Source organism: Trypanosoma brucei, chromosome 10 (genome assembly GCF_000210295.1).
Source record: "Trypanosoma brucei gambiense DAL972 chromosome 10, complete sequence".
Lineage (NCBI taxonomy): Eukaryota > Euglenozoa > Kinetoplastea > Trypanosomatida > Trypanosomatidae > Trypanosoma > Trypanosoma brucei.
The window spans coordinates 2,908,926-2,925,477 of record NC_026743.1 but is presented as its reverse complement, the minus strand read 5'-3'; the positions used below and the strand labels follow the sequence as shown (position 1 = coordinate 2,925,477).

The window sequence follows — 16,552 nt, the reverse complement described above, 5'->3', positions numbered from 1 at the left end:
CGTGCTATATAATGTGTTTCGGTGCTTTGTAAACAAATTTAGCAATAGGGATGTGCTCCGGGCGAGGATAGGAACGCACCACCGTAGGCCATTTCCTTTAGGTGGCGTTAGCAGTGGCTACGATACCGTACAGTTAGTAACAATGATTTTACTTATGACCACCATGTCGTTTGGTATACCAGAAACTTAAAAAAAAAAACTGTGACCTTACCCATCGGCTAATTGTTTATATAGTACTTACTTCTCTCCTCCCTGCCACTTTCTATTTAAGTTTTCATAAAGGGGAAACAACGAAGTGTATTACTAATTATATAGTCAAGAAAAATATCATCCACTTGGGTTTTTGTTTTGTTATCTCCGATGTGTAAATAATTAGGCTACCGTGCTGTATCATTTATTTTTTAAAAATTGTCTAACCATTTGGTGGCAACCCTCACAAACTAGAAGTTGGTCCAAAGGTCTGTCGTTGCATTTAGCGGCTTTTTGCTTGCCACCTAGTTCGTTTGAACGGTGTGAAAATGGCAGGAACGTGTCACCACAGAGAGCGTATGTTAGCGCAATCGTTCGTGGGCTGAATCGAATCGGTGCTCCCTTAGGATATGATCACCGCTATGCCAGGTTGAACCCGGAAGCGCGCGGTATTAGTACCAAATATTAACGACAACTCCAGCCGTATGTTGTTCGACTGCTTTTCCCCCTTTGCTCTGTAATGAAGTAATGTGATATTTTAAAATCCTGGATGTGATTAAGGTGGCACCCCAGTGCTGTTTGAACTGCCCTTGAGCTCCTGGTCCGGTTGCTGCTGAAGGTAAAGCTTCTCATGTTTCTTCCCTCTTCATGTGTGTAAAAGGGTAAGCTGCTCTTCCCTTCCCCTTATATAAACGCATATAGTGAACGAACGTCCCTGCGCCATACACCTTTTCTGTTGCCCTCTTATGAATCTCGCGCCGGGAAATCCAAATGGACATAGATTCCCCCTATAAAATTTTGGGAATACCGCAATCGGCTTCAGTGGCAGATATTCGAGCAGCTTTTAGGCGTTTGGCTCTAACGACACACCCGGACAAACAGGGCTCCAACACCTCGGGGGGTGAAGCACAAATGATGCTTTACTCTTCTCACCCATTTTATGTGATCAAAGAGGCATCAGATATACTTCTGGATCCGGTGCGGCGTGCAGAGTACGATGAAGGTCAGCAACGGATGTATGCACGCTCCATCGGGGTCGTAAGCGACGTCCACGACATCAGTGACTTTCGTCTTGTAGAGGAGAGGAAAGCACTGTGCAGTGAAGACAGGGTATGTGGTGATGTGACAATACAAGTTTACGAGATGGAGTGCCGGTGTGGTGGGGCGTTTGAGATTTTTTTGGTTAAGGGTGAGGAGGGTAATGTAGATAAGCTCTGCGGATGCGATTCTTGTTCTTTAATAGTTTCTGTAAGGCGACAAACCTAGCAGTGATCAATCGCCGATATTGTGTTTCCATGGAATTGAAATGTTGTTGGTTGAGGAGGGGGAAAGTAGGAATCCAGTCGTCGGGCTGTTGGTCTTTTACTGCGAGCTCCAATTGCTACAACGGAATCCTTTTTTTAACCTTTTCCGATCGTTGGGGGTTACACAAGAATCGCTTGGGGAAGGATTGCATCGGGGCGTCAGATGCGCCGATATTCGACTAGGATGCTGCCTCGAGCCAAGAGTTTACGTATCGAAAGTATTAGGAACGTTCGGACGGCCAACCGACCTAATTGGTTATTCGCCACCGCGTCGTCTTGTAATCGAGCATTTACAGCTGTTAGGCATGTTACTTTAGGAGAAGAACAAGCATGTAGGGATTTTCGCTACGACGGCGACGAACCTACACTGGAAGAATACGAAGATTTGTTGCTAAACTCAGCCATACCCGATTCTGTAACCAATGTGACCGGCATCCATAATTTACATGACCTCAATGCTGGTGAAAGTGGAGGCTATGCTGCTCCTCTGCGTGCTCCTCAGTTAGTGAATAGTATTCTCGACTTGCTTCCATCAGACGGAACGGGGTTGCGTATAAGTACAATTGCGCAGGCATTGGACGTAGAGACCATAAATGAGGTTTGTGGATCCGTTCTCTCGTTTGTTCAACTTTTCCCTCATCGGTTCCGATGCTATCAGTCTGAGGAGGCGGATGGAAGCCTCCGCTGGTACGTTAAGAGGACTAAGCCGGTTGGTTCCATAGTGCCCAAGCCCGCAGAAGCTCATTTGTCCAAGTGTACTGAGGAACAATCAGCCAATGACGGTCGCGCTCCTGAACCGGTGCCCGGTGGCGTGAAGTTACGTAATTTCCATTGTGAGGTCACAGAGGAACAAAAACGAAACTTTTTCCTTGGTTTGAAAGGGATGCTTCCCGTGGACAAGCCCGTTGCAACGGCTAGCTTGCTACCGACCTTACCCCCAGAACTCCAAAACTTTGTTCGAAGTACGGGTGGAGGACTGCTGCGGCTTCTGAAGGATACGGTTGCTGAGGAATATGTGGATCTTAGTGCGGACAATACTCTGGTATCGGTAAGAGGAATCCTAGCTCAACGTGGTTTACCCACGCATCACGGTGCTGGAAACTGTGTGGCAAGTCAACACGACTTGCCGCTGGTGGCAGCGTTTCCAGACTATGCAGAAGATACATGGGATGTGGAGCTTGACCTCGACGGTAATGATAGCGCAGCAGAAGCTGTAGACGACAACAACCTGGACTATGCAAACGATTCTTCAAAAATTGACAGTAACTTTTTCGGCACCGGATCCTCTGTGGTGGTGTCGGTGGCAAACAAGGTGTTGCAGGACACGCGGATGGCTCCCCCTGCTCCTCCCAAGCCCGTGGGAAGGGACAGAAAGCGGGGGACTCCACCACCGATACAGCAGGAAGTCGGGTACTCTCGACTTCCAACCAAGCGACTGTCCCCTGACGACTTATTAAGGGTTCACACAGAGATGGCACTGTTGCGTGGAAGGCATTTGCCAAGTCAATTACTGGAGCTTTTCGTTGAGTGTATACCTACGTTCTTCATTCCGGTGCAACAAATAAAGCTCACAGACCCTCTTGCTAGGGCTCTCGGTCCACACAATACGATTCATAAGGTGATAAAGATATACTCGTATTACTTTGACCGAGACGCCACTAAAGATGTCGTTCGGTTGAAACCAGGTTTACAGCACGAGCGCCTGGGAATGGCAAACAAACTGTACCAAAACGGTGCCGGTGCAACTTCCGTAGCGGAAGCAGCCTGCCGCAAGTTGCAAGGAACAGATGCTACGCGAGTCTTCCCGGTCCTTCAACCACCACTGCGCACGGCAAGACGTGCACCCCCGTGCACACAAAAAGAGCGTGCTGGATGCGACTCCTCTAGCACTTCTGTGAAAGTAGATCTGTCGTTGGCCGGGGTTTTTAATATGCTTGAAGCACTTCCACACGACAGATATTTCACCGAGGCAGAGTGGGCGGTCAGCGCAGGGGTTACGGTTGAATCGCTCCGAGTTTTTGTTGAGGAAAACTATAGCAGGCACTACTTTTTAACAACCGGATCGCAATCTCAACATGGTGATGTAGCGAAGATGTGGCGCTTGCGCCCCTTTTGGTTGGCGCCAGATTGCACAGGGGAATTGGATGAGAACAGTTCGACAGAGATCGCTTTTATTGTGCCTTGCCTCAAGCCGTTCTGGATGCCTATCGGGAAACTTCTTCAAAAGCTGCCACCGGAGCACCGCGAGGTAGTTGAGGCGGTTGGGAAGGAAGGGGGTGGTCTCTCTTCTTGGTTGAGAAGCCATGGTAGGATTTGTTGGGTCGATGAATCTGGTGAAAGGGTACGCAAGTACTGTGCCGAAGAGGGGTTGGACGACGTACTACACATCGCAATAGTTTTCTTGAAACATCATGCAACTTTTGATCACGTTAAGTTGCGCCATATTATCAACAGCTGCGAGATTCACTCCACTTCGAAAACACAAGATATCAGTAAACACACCGGTGGAATAAGGCACCTTATAGGACACAGTTTGCAGATGTGGAAAAGAAAGAGTGAAGATAGCAAGTACACAAGCTATGTATCTGCTGCAAATCAGGCAACAGATGAACATATACTGCCGTTCCTCCTCAAGCACACAAAACACCTGGATATCAAAGTAACGCAAAATGACATATGGGTTGCCAAGAAATCATTCTTTAGAAAAAAAACATAAAAATCACAGTAAAAGTAGCAAAAAAAAAACAGCGTCAAAATAACAAAAATGGTAATAAAACAAAAGAGAACTGCGACGATACTTAAATAACAACTCAACAAGCTTCCGCAAAAAAACAACAACAACAACAACAACACCCAGTTGGCTGATATTTTTGCGGAATCTATGGGGCCCTATGCCGATTGTTATGTGGATTGTCATAATAATCCAGTTTGCGTTACAGCACTTTGCTGATGGTGCCGTCCTGCTCGGCATTCAGCTCGCTAACGCTCTCATTGGGTGGTATAGAAACAAAGAGATTCAGATCAGATGATGCAAATCCACCGGTGTCGTGCAACTGCTGAAACACTGACTTGTGCATTCGTTTCTTCCCTTCCCGAAGACTTGTAACATCTAAGGTAGTAAAGGCCAAAGGAATATACAAATGGGGGATACTGGACCAAAGGGTGTTCCGGGAACCAACGACGCCGGTGAAGTGCACAAGCCACAGAAACCGCAACGCCGCCAATCTGTGCTATCAAAGGCTATCAGTGAGCACCGTGAGGGTGATGATGGCAGTGTACCGCTGCTTCCGCCCTCGAAGGGATTGACATCCGCGGAAGCAGAGGAGTTGTTGCTTAAATACGGTCGTAACGAGCTTCCGGAAAAGAAAACACCCAGTTGGCTGATATTTTTGCGGAATCTATGGGGCCCTATGCCGATTGTTTTGTGGATTGTCATAATAATCCAGTTTGCGTTACAGCACTTTGCTGATGGTGCCGTCCTGCTCGGCATTCAGCTCGCTAACGCTCTTATTGGGTGGTATGAGACGATAAAAGCTGGTGATGCGGTCGCTGCACTGAAGAACTCTTTGAAACCTATTGCGACCGCTTACCGTGACGGTACCTGGCAGCAGATAGACGCCGCATTACTGGTTCCCGGTGACCTTGTGAAGCTTGGGTCTGGTTCCGCCGTTCCCGCTGACTGCACGATTAACGAAGGTGTGATTGACGTTGACGAAGCAGCACTGACCGGTGAGTCACTTCCTGTGACGATGGGAACGGAACACATGCCGAAGATGGGGTCGAATGTCGTACGTGGTGAAGTTGATGCGACGGTGCAATACACAGGTCAGAGCACCTTTTTTGGCAAGACGGCAACGCTACTTCAGTCTGTGGAGGCTGACATTGGCAGTATCCGTATAATTCTCATGCGTGTGATGGTCATCTTGTCGAGTTTCTCGTTCGTACTTTGCTTGATTTGCTTCATCTATCTGATGGTAAATTTCAAGCAAAAGTTCCGTGATGCCTTGCAGTTCGCTGTTGTAGTGCTTGTGGTATCCATTCCTATTGCTTTGGAGATTGTTGTGACGACCACTCTCGCTGTGGGTTCAAAGAAGCTGTCGAAGCACAAAATCATTGTGACGAGACTGACAGCCATTGAGACAATGTCTGGTGTGAACATGCTTTGCTCTGACAAAACCGGTACTCTGACGTTGAACAAGATGGAGATTCAGGAACAGTGCTTCACATTCGAGAAGGGTCACGATCTGCGTTCACTGCTTGTACTTTCCGCGCTTGCAGCAAAGTGGCGTGAGCCTCCCCGTGATGCACTGGACACGATGGTACTTGGTGCTGCAGATCTGGACGAGTGCGACAACTACGAGCAGCTTGAGTTCGTGCCATTTGATCCAACGACGAAACGAACGGCCGCTACATTGGTTGATAAGCGAAGTGGTGAGAAGTTCAGTGTGACGAAAGGCGCACCACACGTTATTATAGAGATGGTGCACAATCAAGATGAGATCAATGACTCTGTGGTCGATATCATTGACAAATTGGCGTCGCGCGGTATCCGATGCCTCTCTGTGGCGAAAACAGACTCCGCGGGTCGTTGGCATCTCTGTGGAATCCTGACGTTCCTCGATCCCCCGCGCCCGGACACGAAGGAGACAATTCGCCGTAGTAGGCAGTATGGCGTGGATGTAAAGATGATCACTGGTGACCATGTGCTCATTGCGAAGGAAATGTGCCGCATGCTGGACCTTGATCCGAACATCCTAACCGCCGAGAAGCTTCCCAAGGTGGATGTCAACGATATGCCCAGCGACCTTGGCGAGAAGTACGGTGACATGATGCTGAGTGTCGGCGGGTTCGCACAGGTCTTCCCCGAGCACAAGTTTTTGATCGTTGAGGCGCTTCGGCAGCGCGGGTACACGTGCGCGATGACTGGTGATGGCGTGAACGACGCGCCTGCCCTGAAACGTGCGGACGTCGGTATTGCTGTACACGGCGCGACAGACGCCGCTCGTGCCGCGGCAGACATGGTGCTGACAGACCCTGGTTTGAGTGTTGTTGTTGATGCGATGTTTGTATCGCGTCAGGTGTTCCAACGTATGTTGTCTTTTCTAACATACCGTATTTCCGCCACAATGCAGTTGGTGTGCTTCTTTTTTATCGCCTGCTTCTCGTTGACACCTCACGACTATGGAATTGAGAACCCCGAATTCCAGGTTTTCTACCTCCCAGTGATGATGTTCATGCTGATCACGCTCCTGAACGACGGGTGCCTGATGACCATTGGATATGACCGTGTGGTGCCCTCGAAGCTTCCGCAGCGTTGGAACATTCCTGTTGTGTTCACAAGCGCTATAATTATGTCTGTTGTTGCCTGTGCCTCGTCTCTACTACTGCTGTGGATGGCTCTTGATGCTTATGATGAGAAAAGGTACCCCAACTCTTGGTTCGGCAAACTCAACATTCCTTCCTTGAAGGAGGGCAAAATAGTTACTCTCCTGTACCTCAAGATATCGATTTCTGACTTCTTGACTCTATTCTCCTCACGTACTGGTGGAAGGTTCTTTTTCTCGATGGCTCCGGGCACTATACTGCTGGTCGGTGCGGTGGTCTCACTGGTAATCTCGACGATCGCCGCCTCGGTTTGGAAGAAATCAAGTTCTGATGGTGTTCCTGTGGAGGGTCTTGCACGAGGTGAAACTGTTGCGGATAGATTGTATCCACTTTGGGTTTGGATATATTGCATTTTGTGGTGGATCGTCCAAGATGTCGTGAAGGTTTTGACTCACATGCTAATGGAGGCCTTCGACATATTTGGCTGTGTGTCGCGTGCAAGCGGTGGGAAAGAAATTGTTTATAATGCTAAGTCGTCTAAGGAACCTATTTAAAAATATTAAATTTTTTTTTTCTCCTTTCGGAACAATCACATTGAATTTTTTTTTTTATAAGGCAGCGCTTTTCTCGTTTGGTTTGTGCTAATATGGAGGCGCGTGTTTGTGTTATTTTCCTTTTCGCGAATTGGGGTTAGAAATTTGGTATCTGTTGGCCTTCATTTTAATCAGGGATGCTTAGTAAGTTTTTGTGTATGTTTTTTTTTCTTTGAATGAGCGTGATGGCGGGTGGTTGAAGGTGGGGAATCACGAAGCTGTTGTGGGGTTGAACAGTGCGCTTTCGTTGTTGCCCCATCCTCATTATTTCCCTTATATGTTGGCTTTATTAATTTTTTTCTTTTCTTTAATGAAAAGACATATAACGGTCTTTATTGTGAGTATTTTATGTGTACGACATGGCTGTGATGGGTAACTCTAGAGGTGGGGTATTGTTGTTGGAGAGAATATTCTTTTCATGCATCCTTTTTTGCGATGTTTCAGTGCATTAACTTGTGGGAAAGCGGATTTTTTTTTGGTATCGTTCCGTCGTTATAATCCAATTTCCCCTCGCAACCGTGGACGTGGCGAGCTGCATGCGTGTGGTATTGTTCTCATTCATGTGCATTTCAACAGTTGCCTGATGTTCTCCTGTCCATTAGCGGCAGCGTAAACCTCTAATTTTGTCACCCCAGTCGCACGCTTAAGCAGTAGCATGAGTGTATGCTGAGAAATAAAAGATCTTTTCCTTAATTCTTTTTTTTTTTTAATCGTAAACGCTTTGTTTGTTTGTTTGGTGGTGGTGGTGGTGGTTCTCGCGCGGTCGACTCTGTAATTAGAGCCTTCAGTTTAAAAAAATTCCTAAACACGGGACGAAGTGTAATGAGAAAAAAACTGTCCATTTCGCAACCTCCGATGTGTCTCGGCATTATTTCGATGGACCGGTCATGATTCCCTCTCGTAAAGTGGAGAGATGACGAGGTGACTTTATTATCGTTGTTATTGTTTATTTGTTTTGAACTTTTAGTAGTTGGTAATGATGGTGTGTGTGTAAGTGTGTGTGTGGGAGGGCAAACGATAGGACTGGCACACTGCGAAAGATTGATAATGTAATGAAAGGTAAAGGAAAAAAAAGATAGAGCGTCATTTTCTTATGAACGAAGCACGCGTTTACAGTTTGGGTGCTTGCGTAATTTTGTTGTACTTACATTGATGATAGCGGAAAGAGGAGGGAAGCGAGTAGTGTTTATTGTAAAAAGATTTTAAGATATATGTAAAAGGAGGAAAGCTTACGAATGCAATCAATGAGAAATTGAGAAGAAAACACGAGTGAAATTTGTGAGGTTATCCATCTTTTTTTTTCCTTCGCTTCATCGTAGCAGCACCGCACCATTGTGTGAAATATTTCGGTGCTCAGTGTAACCCGGGCATTTATGGGGAGAGAAAGAGAAATGGAGAAGAGGAACTACATTATTGCCAGGGGAGTGAGGTTAGGAAAAAAGCAGAGGCTAAGGAAAAAAGGGGGGGGAACTTTTCAAAGTGGGTGGTTTGTGGTATTGGGTACTTGGGAGAAAAAAAGGGGCGAGTGGCGCCGCGGGAGTAATTCGGTTGTGATGCAATATTTTTCGTTTTCTCCTTTAACGTGCCGATCATCTCCCTTTGCACATTATTGCAAATATCCGTAAGTGTATTTCTGCACGTACGCGTGTGCGAATGCCCCACTCTCTCGAAGAAAAAAGAGGAGGAGTAAAGGGAAATTGGAGCGGGAGCGCGTGGAGACAGAAAAAAGGGAGATGTCGGTCGCATTTCCATCCATCCTTTCCAAAGAAACGGTAAAGAAAAGGATGAAAAAGAAATCTTACAAACCTTGGATCGTGCACAAATCTTTTACTGAACTGACTCGCGGTTTCCGTCGTTTTGGGGCGCAGTATCGAAGGTATCAAATAAGACAAAACCAGTAGAAACGAGGGCAATGTGTTGGTACGTTTTTCCTTTATTTTTTGTATTTTTCCTTTATTTTTTTGTACCTTTCTCTTAAATTATTTTCTGATTTTTTTCCCGTGCGGACGTAGTCAGAGGGGAAAATGAGATTGTTAAATAAAATCTAAAGCTTTTTTTTTTCAAAACCTGTAGTCGGTCGCATGCGTGGTAGTTTGTTTACCGGTAAAAGTGCTATCAGTGAGGGAGCGCCAAATAAGCAAAGAGGAAAAGGTTATTGTGGGAGAATATCACTCTATTTAGGCCGTTGTTCCTTTCGCTACGCTCACCTGTTACCTTCAAACTGCTTCTGACCCTCGAAGTTCATTTTATTCTTCTCTTTTTTTCTTCTCGCGGTGAAAGTTTCTTGGCGGTACGGTCATGTGATTTTTTTTTTTTTCAAGGGGAGCGGAGCAAATTGCGAAGGGACAAAGATGATATAGGTCCTCTTCTTTTGTCATCCTGGGAAAATGCATACCATTGTATTTCTTGAGAGGTCATACACTGGGTTTACCGTTACGGTGCGCGGCGGTAATTGCCGCATGAAGGAGGCAGCAAAGGAATAAGCCACGTGTGCATGTGGCGAAAAACTATGGTCGGTTAGGAAATTCCCTAACGTGTACCTTCTGATACGCGGTTATGTCAAGAAGGAACCGCACCAAATGTTCAATCTCGTCACAGTTAATATTTGAATTCCCACATATGTTCTCTGCAGTGCACGCGGTGTTCGTGCTCTGGTTTTAATACTCCCTCCACACACACGAACAAAGGGGTGGAAAGGAGTATTAGTAGTACAAAAAAATAGCCAAAACATGGTGGTTCGGTGTTCTAACATTACTCGCTAACGCTCTCATTGGGTGGTATGAGACGATAAAAGCTGGTGATGCGGTCGCTGCACTGAAGAACTCTTTGAAACCTATTGCGACCGCTTACCGTGACGGTACCTGGCAGCAGATAGACGCCGCATTACTGGTTCCCGGTGACCTTGTGAAGCTTGGGTCTGGTTCCGCCGTTCCCGCTGACTGCACGATTAACGAAGGTGTGATTGACGTTGACGAAGCAGCACTGACCGGTGAGTCACTTCCTGTGACGATGGGAACGGAACACATGCCGAAGATGGGGTCGAATGTCGTACGTGGTGAAGTTGATGCGACGGTCATTGCCCTCCTATGCTCTAAGCTCACGAGCATGCGCTTTTAATTTTGCTTTACTGTGGAGCCTGCTTATGTACTTGGTTGTGCAACTCTCTTTCCAAATGTTGTTTTCACATGTATTTCTGCTTTATTAAATGGAAGAAACGAAGAGAGTTAAATTGGTTGGGCAACTCACTTCTTTTTAGGTGTAGCTGTAGGGCTGTATTACTCTGTAAAGTTAGCTTCAGGCAAAGATCTACGTCAATTATATTAGTTTAACGCTCAAGGGATAAAGTAGGTAAGACGCACTGGGCTCCGAAAGGCGGTTGAGACCTACTTGGTGAACCGCTCAACAGATCTGACCCTGTTTTTAGTAAATAAGGGTTTGGAATCCCGTGACATTACTTGGAACCGTAAGGGGTGAGGGAATCAGACGGAAGGAGTGTGACAATAGTGTGCACCTGCCTGCTAGGTGAGGCAGATGATGTCTTCCTCATCCTCAGCTCAGGTACTGGCGGGTATACCTCAAATCGGTGCGACGACACCGGTGACAACTCAGTCAACAGTGAAACGGGAGGGGAGTACGCCTGTCCGCTGCCGTGGAAAGGTTGAGCGGACACCACGGGGGTCGCAGAGTAGCCAGGATGCTGTGAGGGTTGCAGTCCGTGTAAAACCTTCTAGTGACAATAGCAATCTCCTGAGGTACGTTATTGAAACTGGAACGTTAACAACAACACCACGGACAGGTTGTCGGCGAGAAAGTGCCCGTATCGGCAGTGCCAACCAATGTGCCAAAAGTGCCGAAGAGGCAGCAAATATTGGTGGTGGCGGACAGGGTGATGAGAGGGGTAGTCTCTCAAACATGAGCCTTTCTAGTAGTTCCAATATTAACGGCGGGCCTGTGATGACCGGAAGGGGCGCAACTCGGCCGGTACCCTGTTTCGCACCCATCGCCGGAACCGAAGAGGGGAACATGCTTACAGTCATAACACCAACTGCCGATGGGGCAAAAGAGGTGCAACGTACGTATGAGTTTGGTCGTGTCTTTGGCCCGTCAGTGAGTGACAGCGAAATATGTGAGTCGATAGTTCCGGGTATAGTTGAGCAGCTGAGGGCTGGCTTCAATGCTTGTGTCCTCTGCTACGGGCAAACGGGGAGCGGGAAGACGCACACAATTAACGTTTTGGCACCCGCTTTTATCAATGCTTTGTTTGACAACCTCGACGCTGAGAACGACATTGTAGAATTGTCGTATATACAAATATACAACAACAATGCCTACAACTTGCTGGGGAGAGGGAAATCAGAACACGGTATGCTGCTCCAAAAACCTTTGGGCACTGCGGTTCCCGAGCCCCGTTACCTCGTGCAGAATGCAACTCTTGCAATTGCACGCATCGCTGAAGCACAGAGAAAGCGTTTTGTCAGTCACCACGCGTTAAACGCACGCAGTTCCCGGTCGCATGTACTGCTTTCCCTACATGTAACAAAGTGTGTTGGCGGTATTCCAGTGTTTACGAGTCGCTTAACTTTAGGTGATTTGGCAGGGTCGGAGCGTGTAAAGCGAACAGGAGTGGTGGGTGACGAACTAGGGGAAGCTATTGCCATAAACAAGTCACTTTCAGTTCTGCACTCCGTAATTAGGGCTACGGCCGAGGAGGCGGATGTACTTCCAGTCCGAGAGTCGATGCTCACGCTTTACCTTGCATCGACTCTCGCTGACTGTTATCTTCTTCTTATCGCGACTGTGTCACTCGACAAACGCAGTGCTGCGGAAACAAAGAGTTCGCTTGACTTTGCTACAACGGCAAAACGGTGCGTTCTAACAAAGACAAAAGAAAGAGTAAGAGATTTGCTTATGAGGAATGGGTGTAGTTTTGAGGAAGCTTATGGAAATCTTACGCGGGAAATTGAAACTTTGCGTCACCGTGTCGCCACACTTCAAGAAGAGGTGAACATTGAAAAGCAACTTTCATCCTTAACACGAAGGGAGAAGCATGCGCCCAATTCAAACGATGGTATGGATCATGAAGGAAAGGAACCTGAACAACCCCAGAAGGTAAATGGTGATGCGGCAACGAACACGGAAAACTCACTAGCCAACGCATCTGGCGCCAACAGCGCCGAAGATCCAGTGATTCGGGACCATGTGGTGGCTCTAGAGCGCCAGTGTGCCATTTTCCAGAGTGTCTTGCGTGAACGCGAACGGGATCTCTGTTCACTGGAGTCGCGTGGGGACGTAGCCGAGGAGCTTCGGCAGGAACTGGAGCAACGAGTACGGCAGTGCGATGAAGCGCAACAAACTCTTGAAGAGGCCGTATTGGAGGTAGGAACTAGTGAGTTGCTTCATAAGGTAACGGACACTTTTCGGTGGATGCAAGAACAGTTTGATAGCATGAGCGAGCAAAAGCAGGTAATGGCGAAGACCGTGGAAGCGATGCGCAGTGAGCAGAAGCGTACTATGGCAGAGCTCCTGGAGGCAAGAAAACATATTGTGCAGACGGAAAAAAGCTGCGAGGAACTTCGGCAACGGTTAGAGAGGGTGACGAACGAAAACACGGGATTAACGGACCAATTGGAAGAGCTCAACCTTAAACTTCTTCATGAATATGCTGAACGTGTTATTCGTGAAGAGACAGTTGCGTGGTTCAAGGCGTCTGGTGAGCGCGCTGAAGAATGTGAACGATTGACAACTGCCTTTGAGGATCAGAGAAATCTCTGTGATGTACTGCAAAGTCGTTTGACGAGTACAGAGGAGGAACTCGAACGAGGCAACAAGGAGCACTGTGCCTTACTTCAGGAGATGCAGAAAAAAGACGAGGCATTTCGTAGTATATGGATTCTGCTAACTCCACAACAGAAGGCACGCTTCATGTCAGTGGGGTACGGTGGTGACGTAGTGGAAAACTCTGGATCCGCATCGCTACACCAGGGCCACGAGAATGTGCAGTTGCGCAGCCAGGTGCGAACCCTGAAGAAGCAACTAGAAGATGAAATCCTTTGCAGTAGAGAGCGCGACTATCGGATTGAGGACTTGGAGTGTGAGAACCGGCTCTTGCAAGAGCGATTGCTACACCGAGAGAACGAATACAAGAGCCTCGTTGCACTTGACCAGGATTATATGGATGAACGGGAACAGATGGAAGGACAAATTGCTCACCTCTACACATACATTGAGGAGCACAATATGAAGCAACGCACATCTGAGAGGCAACTGCGCGAAGTGCAGATTGAGTGGGAAAAGTTGAACGAAGAATATTGCAATTCTCAGCGTGAAGTGGCGGAGCTGACTGCTAAACTGAATAAGGCAAAAGAGGAAATACGCATTCAGGAGGCTAATAAACACGTACTGAAAAACCGCCACCAGCACGAGTCTCGGGAACGGGACATGAAATTAGCTGTGCTTCAGCACCAACTGGCGGTGAAACAGCGTACGACCGATGAGGTGTCACGCCGGCTCGGGCTCGCGGAACGGCGGCGACAGCACGTAGCGGCAACCGTAACAGCCCACAAGCACCATAGCGACCTTGTCAGGCGGAAGGCAATGAAACGGAATCCTGAGTTGCTGCGGTGTCAGGTTGGACAGCCCATCACCACTTCCCAATTGATACGCGCTACATCCCTTCAAACTTCGTTAAAGAGAGGACATTCCCAGCGCCCGCAGCGTGACGCACCTAAAGGATTGTTGCGGTCGAGGTCTTCAGTGTCGGTTGATGCTGCTGCAGGGATGCGTTGGGATTCCCGAAGCAGTAGCAACAACCAGAATGGTTATGTGCGGCGACGGACCTTTTCGCTGAATAAGCAGCGTGATGCACCGGCACGTAGCAAATTTGCACGCACAAACTCGACCTTGGTGGAGAGGCCTGCTCTTTTCTTCTGAGCAGTCAAGGACTACACGCGCCTGGCGGATCTACAAAAAAGACCAGGGAACATCGTTTACCTCCTTTTGCCTTTAGGTTTGCTCAAGGACATTTAATATGTGTGTGTGTGTGTGGGGGGGTGCAACCCGTATTCCTCTTTTCTTTACCTTCTCGCACCCTTTGCTTATGTTGTCGGTGACGACGAAGCGAAGGCACTGAGCTGCCCACTGGACCGTTTAGGAGACGCATGCGTACGACCATGTAAGAACCCCTGTGGCAGCGCCGCTCCCGGGGGCGCCACAACCTTCTCCCCTCCAAATGTTTCGTCTATTGCTAAGGTTACCCCTCCGCTTTGTTTTGCGATTCGCCTTGTCCGTCCCTCTGTTTTCTGAGATGAACGAAAAAGCATTGGGAAAACAATTCATTTGAAACTCAACACATTAGCCGGTCCGGGGTTTTGATGCGGCCTTGTCTGTACTGAGCACTTTTTCCCCTTGCGTCCTTAATTCCGAAGGCGGGGACATACGGCAGTTTCTGGCGGCGATCACTTTCCCCCCTCTTGTGGGGGATCTAGCAGGTAAACTGTTGAAGTGTTGCGTTTTGTGTGTTAAAAAGCAAGTGTTACTTTTTTTTTTTTTTTACCGCTGTACTCATTTCCTTTGCTTTCTTTGAGGGACTCTGAGAAAATCGTGTGTTGTTGTTTGAGGGTAGTAAACAAGTAGTTGATCAGTAGGAAAGATGCTCGATGCGGCTCCCGCAGTGTGTCTCGTACTTGGTGGTTGCCAGGCAAATATGTTTTTGCTAGAACTTATTGTGGCGAAGAACCGAGATACCATGTATGCCATGACGTTTGCTCAATATGTGGCCGTTGCCTTACTTTCACTTCCTTACGTGTGTACGTTTAGAAAGGTGCCTGGAAAAGCGCACTTGCTTCCGTTGCAGATGCGACCTGGGAGGCTTTCCACGTTACACAAGCTGGCAGTCGGTGTGACCGCGTGGGTTATGGGCGTAGCCACCAATCTTGCCTTCAATATGCATGTCTCCGTCCCCGTCCACTCGACATTCCGATCACTGCCCCTTCTTCTGAATATGTTGGTTGGGTTCTTCTTTTTAAATAAACGGTACACATTTCTGCAGGTGGCATGTGTTTCCATGATAACGGTAGGACTTGTACTGTTGACGGTGGAGAAGTCCCGCCGGTCTTCGCGGTCGACCACAAACGGTAGTAGTGGAACTCAGGACACGAGTGAGTACTTCTGGTGTCTGTGTGGAATGTTGATCCTTTTGTTCACAACGGTTCTGTCAACTGCTCTTAGCCTCATGCAGGAACACATGTACAAGACAGCTGAGCGTCGCGAAAAGGCGCTGGAGACTGAGTCGAAGAAGACGGACAACCCGAAAATGCCACGTTCTGTGGAAGAGGCAACGGAAACGTCCCCGGCTCCGATGTGGGCGGAGGCGCTGTTTTTCTCCCATGCCGTTGGCATTCCACTTTTTTTGTCGCAGCCTAGTCGGCTTTTTACTGAGTTTGCTTCCGTCTCATCGGAAAATTACGTATACTTTCTTTTGAATGCTGTTACACAATATATGTGTGTGATGGGTGTGTATGTGTTGAACAACAAAACATCGGCGTTCACATTAGTGCTGATACTGACGCTACGCAAGTTGGGCACATTTACCCTCTCAGTTATTTACTTTGGACATTACCGACACTTCAACACCACGGAGTGGATAGCGATGTTTGGAGCGCTAGGAGCAAGCGTATTGTACCCTCTTCTGCCAAAGGCTTAGGAATGTGGCAAAAATGTGGCTCAGAGCCTGGGAGTAGGTCCAGATTTATACTAATAAATATATTTTTGCATTCCTTACTCTTTTTCCTTTAACACTAACCACCTTGTTGTTGTTATTTCGCCTGTTTGCCGACCTGGATGAGGCATCGTAGGCACTGTTGTGAACCGCACTATTTGCCCTCGCTTCCGTATTGCAACGTCCTGTTTCGAGTGATGCCGGCTTGACATTTTGGAGTGTGTGAACGGCCATCATTGCTCCCGCTTTCCTCGACTAACTGCGTCTTTATGTATGTGGAAACGAAAATCTGACTCTAACAACGGGTATGAGAGACCACGTATGACAAATACATCTCATCAAACTGCTTAAGGGTTCCAGTGTTCACCTGAGTTGATGTTGGCTTGGTCGGTTAAATGATGGACGGATTAAGCCGCTACCGTCGT

The 16,552-nt window shown here is 47.7% G+C and overlaps 6 protein-coding genes across 6 annotated transcripts; 5 read left to right on the top strand and 1 right to left on the bottom strand.

Moving 5' to 3' along the window:
* Positions 1-960: 960 nt before the first annotated feature.
* On the top strand, positions 961-1,455 carry TbgDal_X15090 (chaperone protein DNAj, putative; the record flags this gene model as incomplete). The annotated part of the gene is made up of 1 exon (XM_011780372.1): positions 961-1,455. One exon carries the CDS (start codon positions 961-963, stop codon positions 1,453-1,455), a length of 495 nt encoding a protein of 164 aa, XP_011778674.1.
* A 201-nt stretch (positions 1,456-1,656) lies between these two features.
* On the top strand, positions 1,657-4,209 carry TbgDal_X15080 (hypothetical protein, conserved; the record flags this gene model as incomplete). Its single annotated transcript, XM_011780371.1, has 1 exon — positions 1,657-4,209. One exon carries the CDS (start codon positions 1,657-1,659, stop codon positions 4,207-4,209), a length of 2,553 nt encoding a protein of 850 aa, XP_011778673.1.
* Positions 4,210-4,633: 424 nt separating this feature from the next.
* On the top strand, positions 4,634-7,372 carry TbgDal_X15070 (P-type H+-ATPase, putative; the record flags this gene model as incomplete). Its single annotated transcript, XM_011780370.1, has 1 exon — positions 4,634-7,372. The coding sequence occupies one exon, from the start codon at positions 4,634-4,636 to the stop codon at positions 7,370-7,372; it is 2,739 nt and encodes a 912-aa protein (XP_011778672.1).
* Positions 7,373-8,821: 1,449 nt separating this feature from the next.
* Positions 8,822-9,163, bottom strand: TbgDal_X15060 (hypothetical protein, unlikely; the record flags this gene model as incomplete). Its single annotated transcript, XM_011780369.1, has 1 exon — positions 8,822-9,163. One exon carries the CDS (start codon positions 9,161-9,163, stop codon positions 8,822-8,824), a length of 342 nt encoding a protein of 113 aa, XP_011778671.1.
* Positions 9,164-10,942: 1,779 nt separating this feature from the next.
* Positions 10,943-14,341, top strand: TbgDal_X15050 (kinesin, putative; the record flags this gene model as incomplete). The annotated part of the gene is made up of 1 exon (XM_011780368.1): positions 10,943-14,341. The coding sequence occupies one exon, from the start codon at positions 10,943-10,945 to the stop codon at positions 14,339-14,341; it is 3,399 nt and encodes a 1,132-aa protein (XP_011778670.1).
* Positions 14,342-15,059: 718 nt separating this feature from the next.
* TbgDal_X15040 (hypothetical protein, conserved) lies at positions 15,060-16,112 on the top strand (the record flags this gene model as incomplete). Its single annotated transcript, XM_011780367.1, has 1 exon — positions 15,060-16,112. One exon carries the CDS (start codon positions 15,060-15,062, stop codon positions 16,110-16,112), a length of 1,053 nt encoding a protein of 350 aa, XP_011778669.1.
* Between the last annotated feature and the right edge of the window lie 440 nt (positions 16,113-16,552).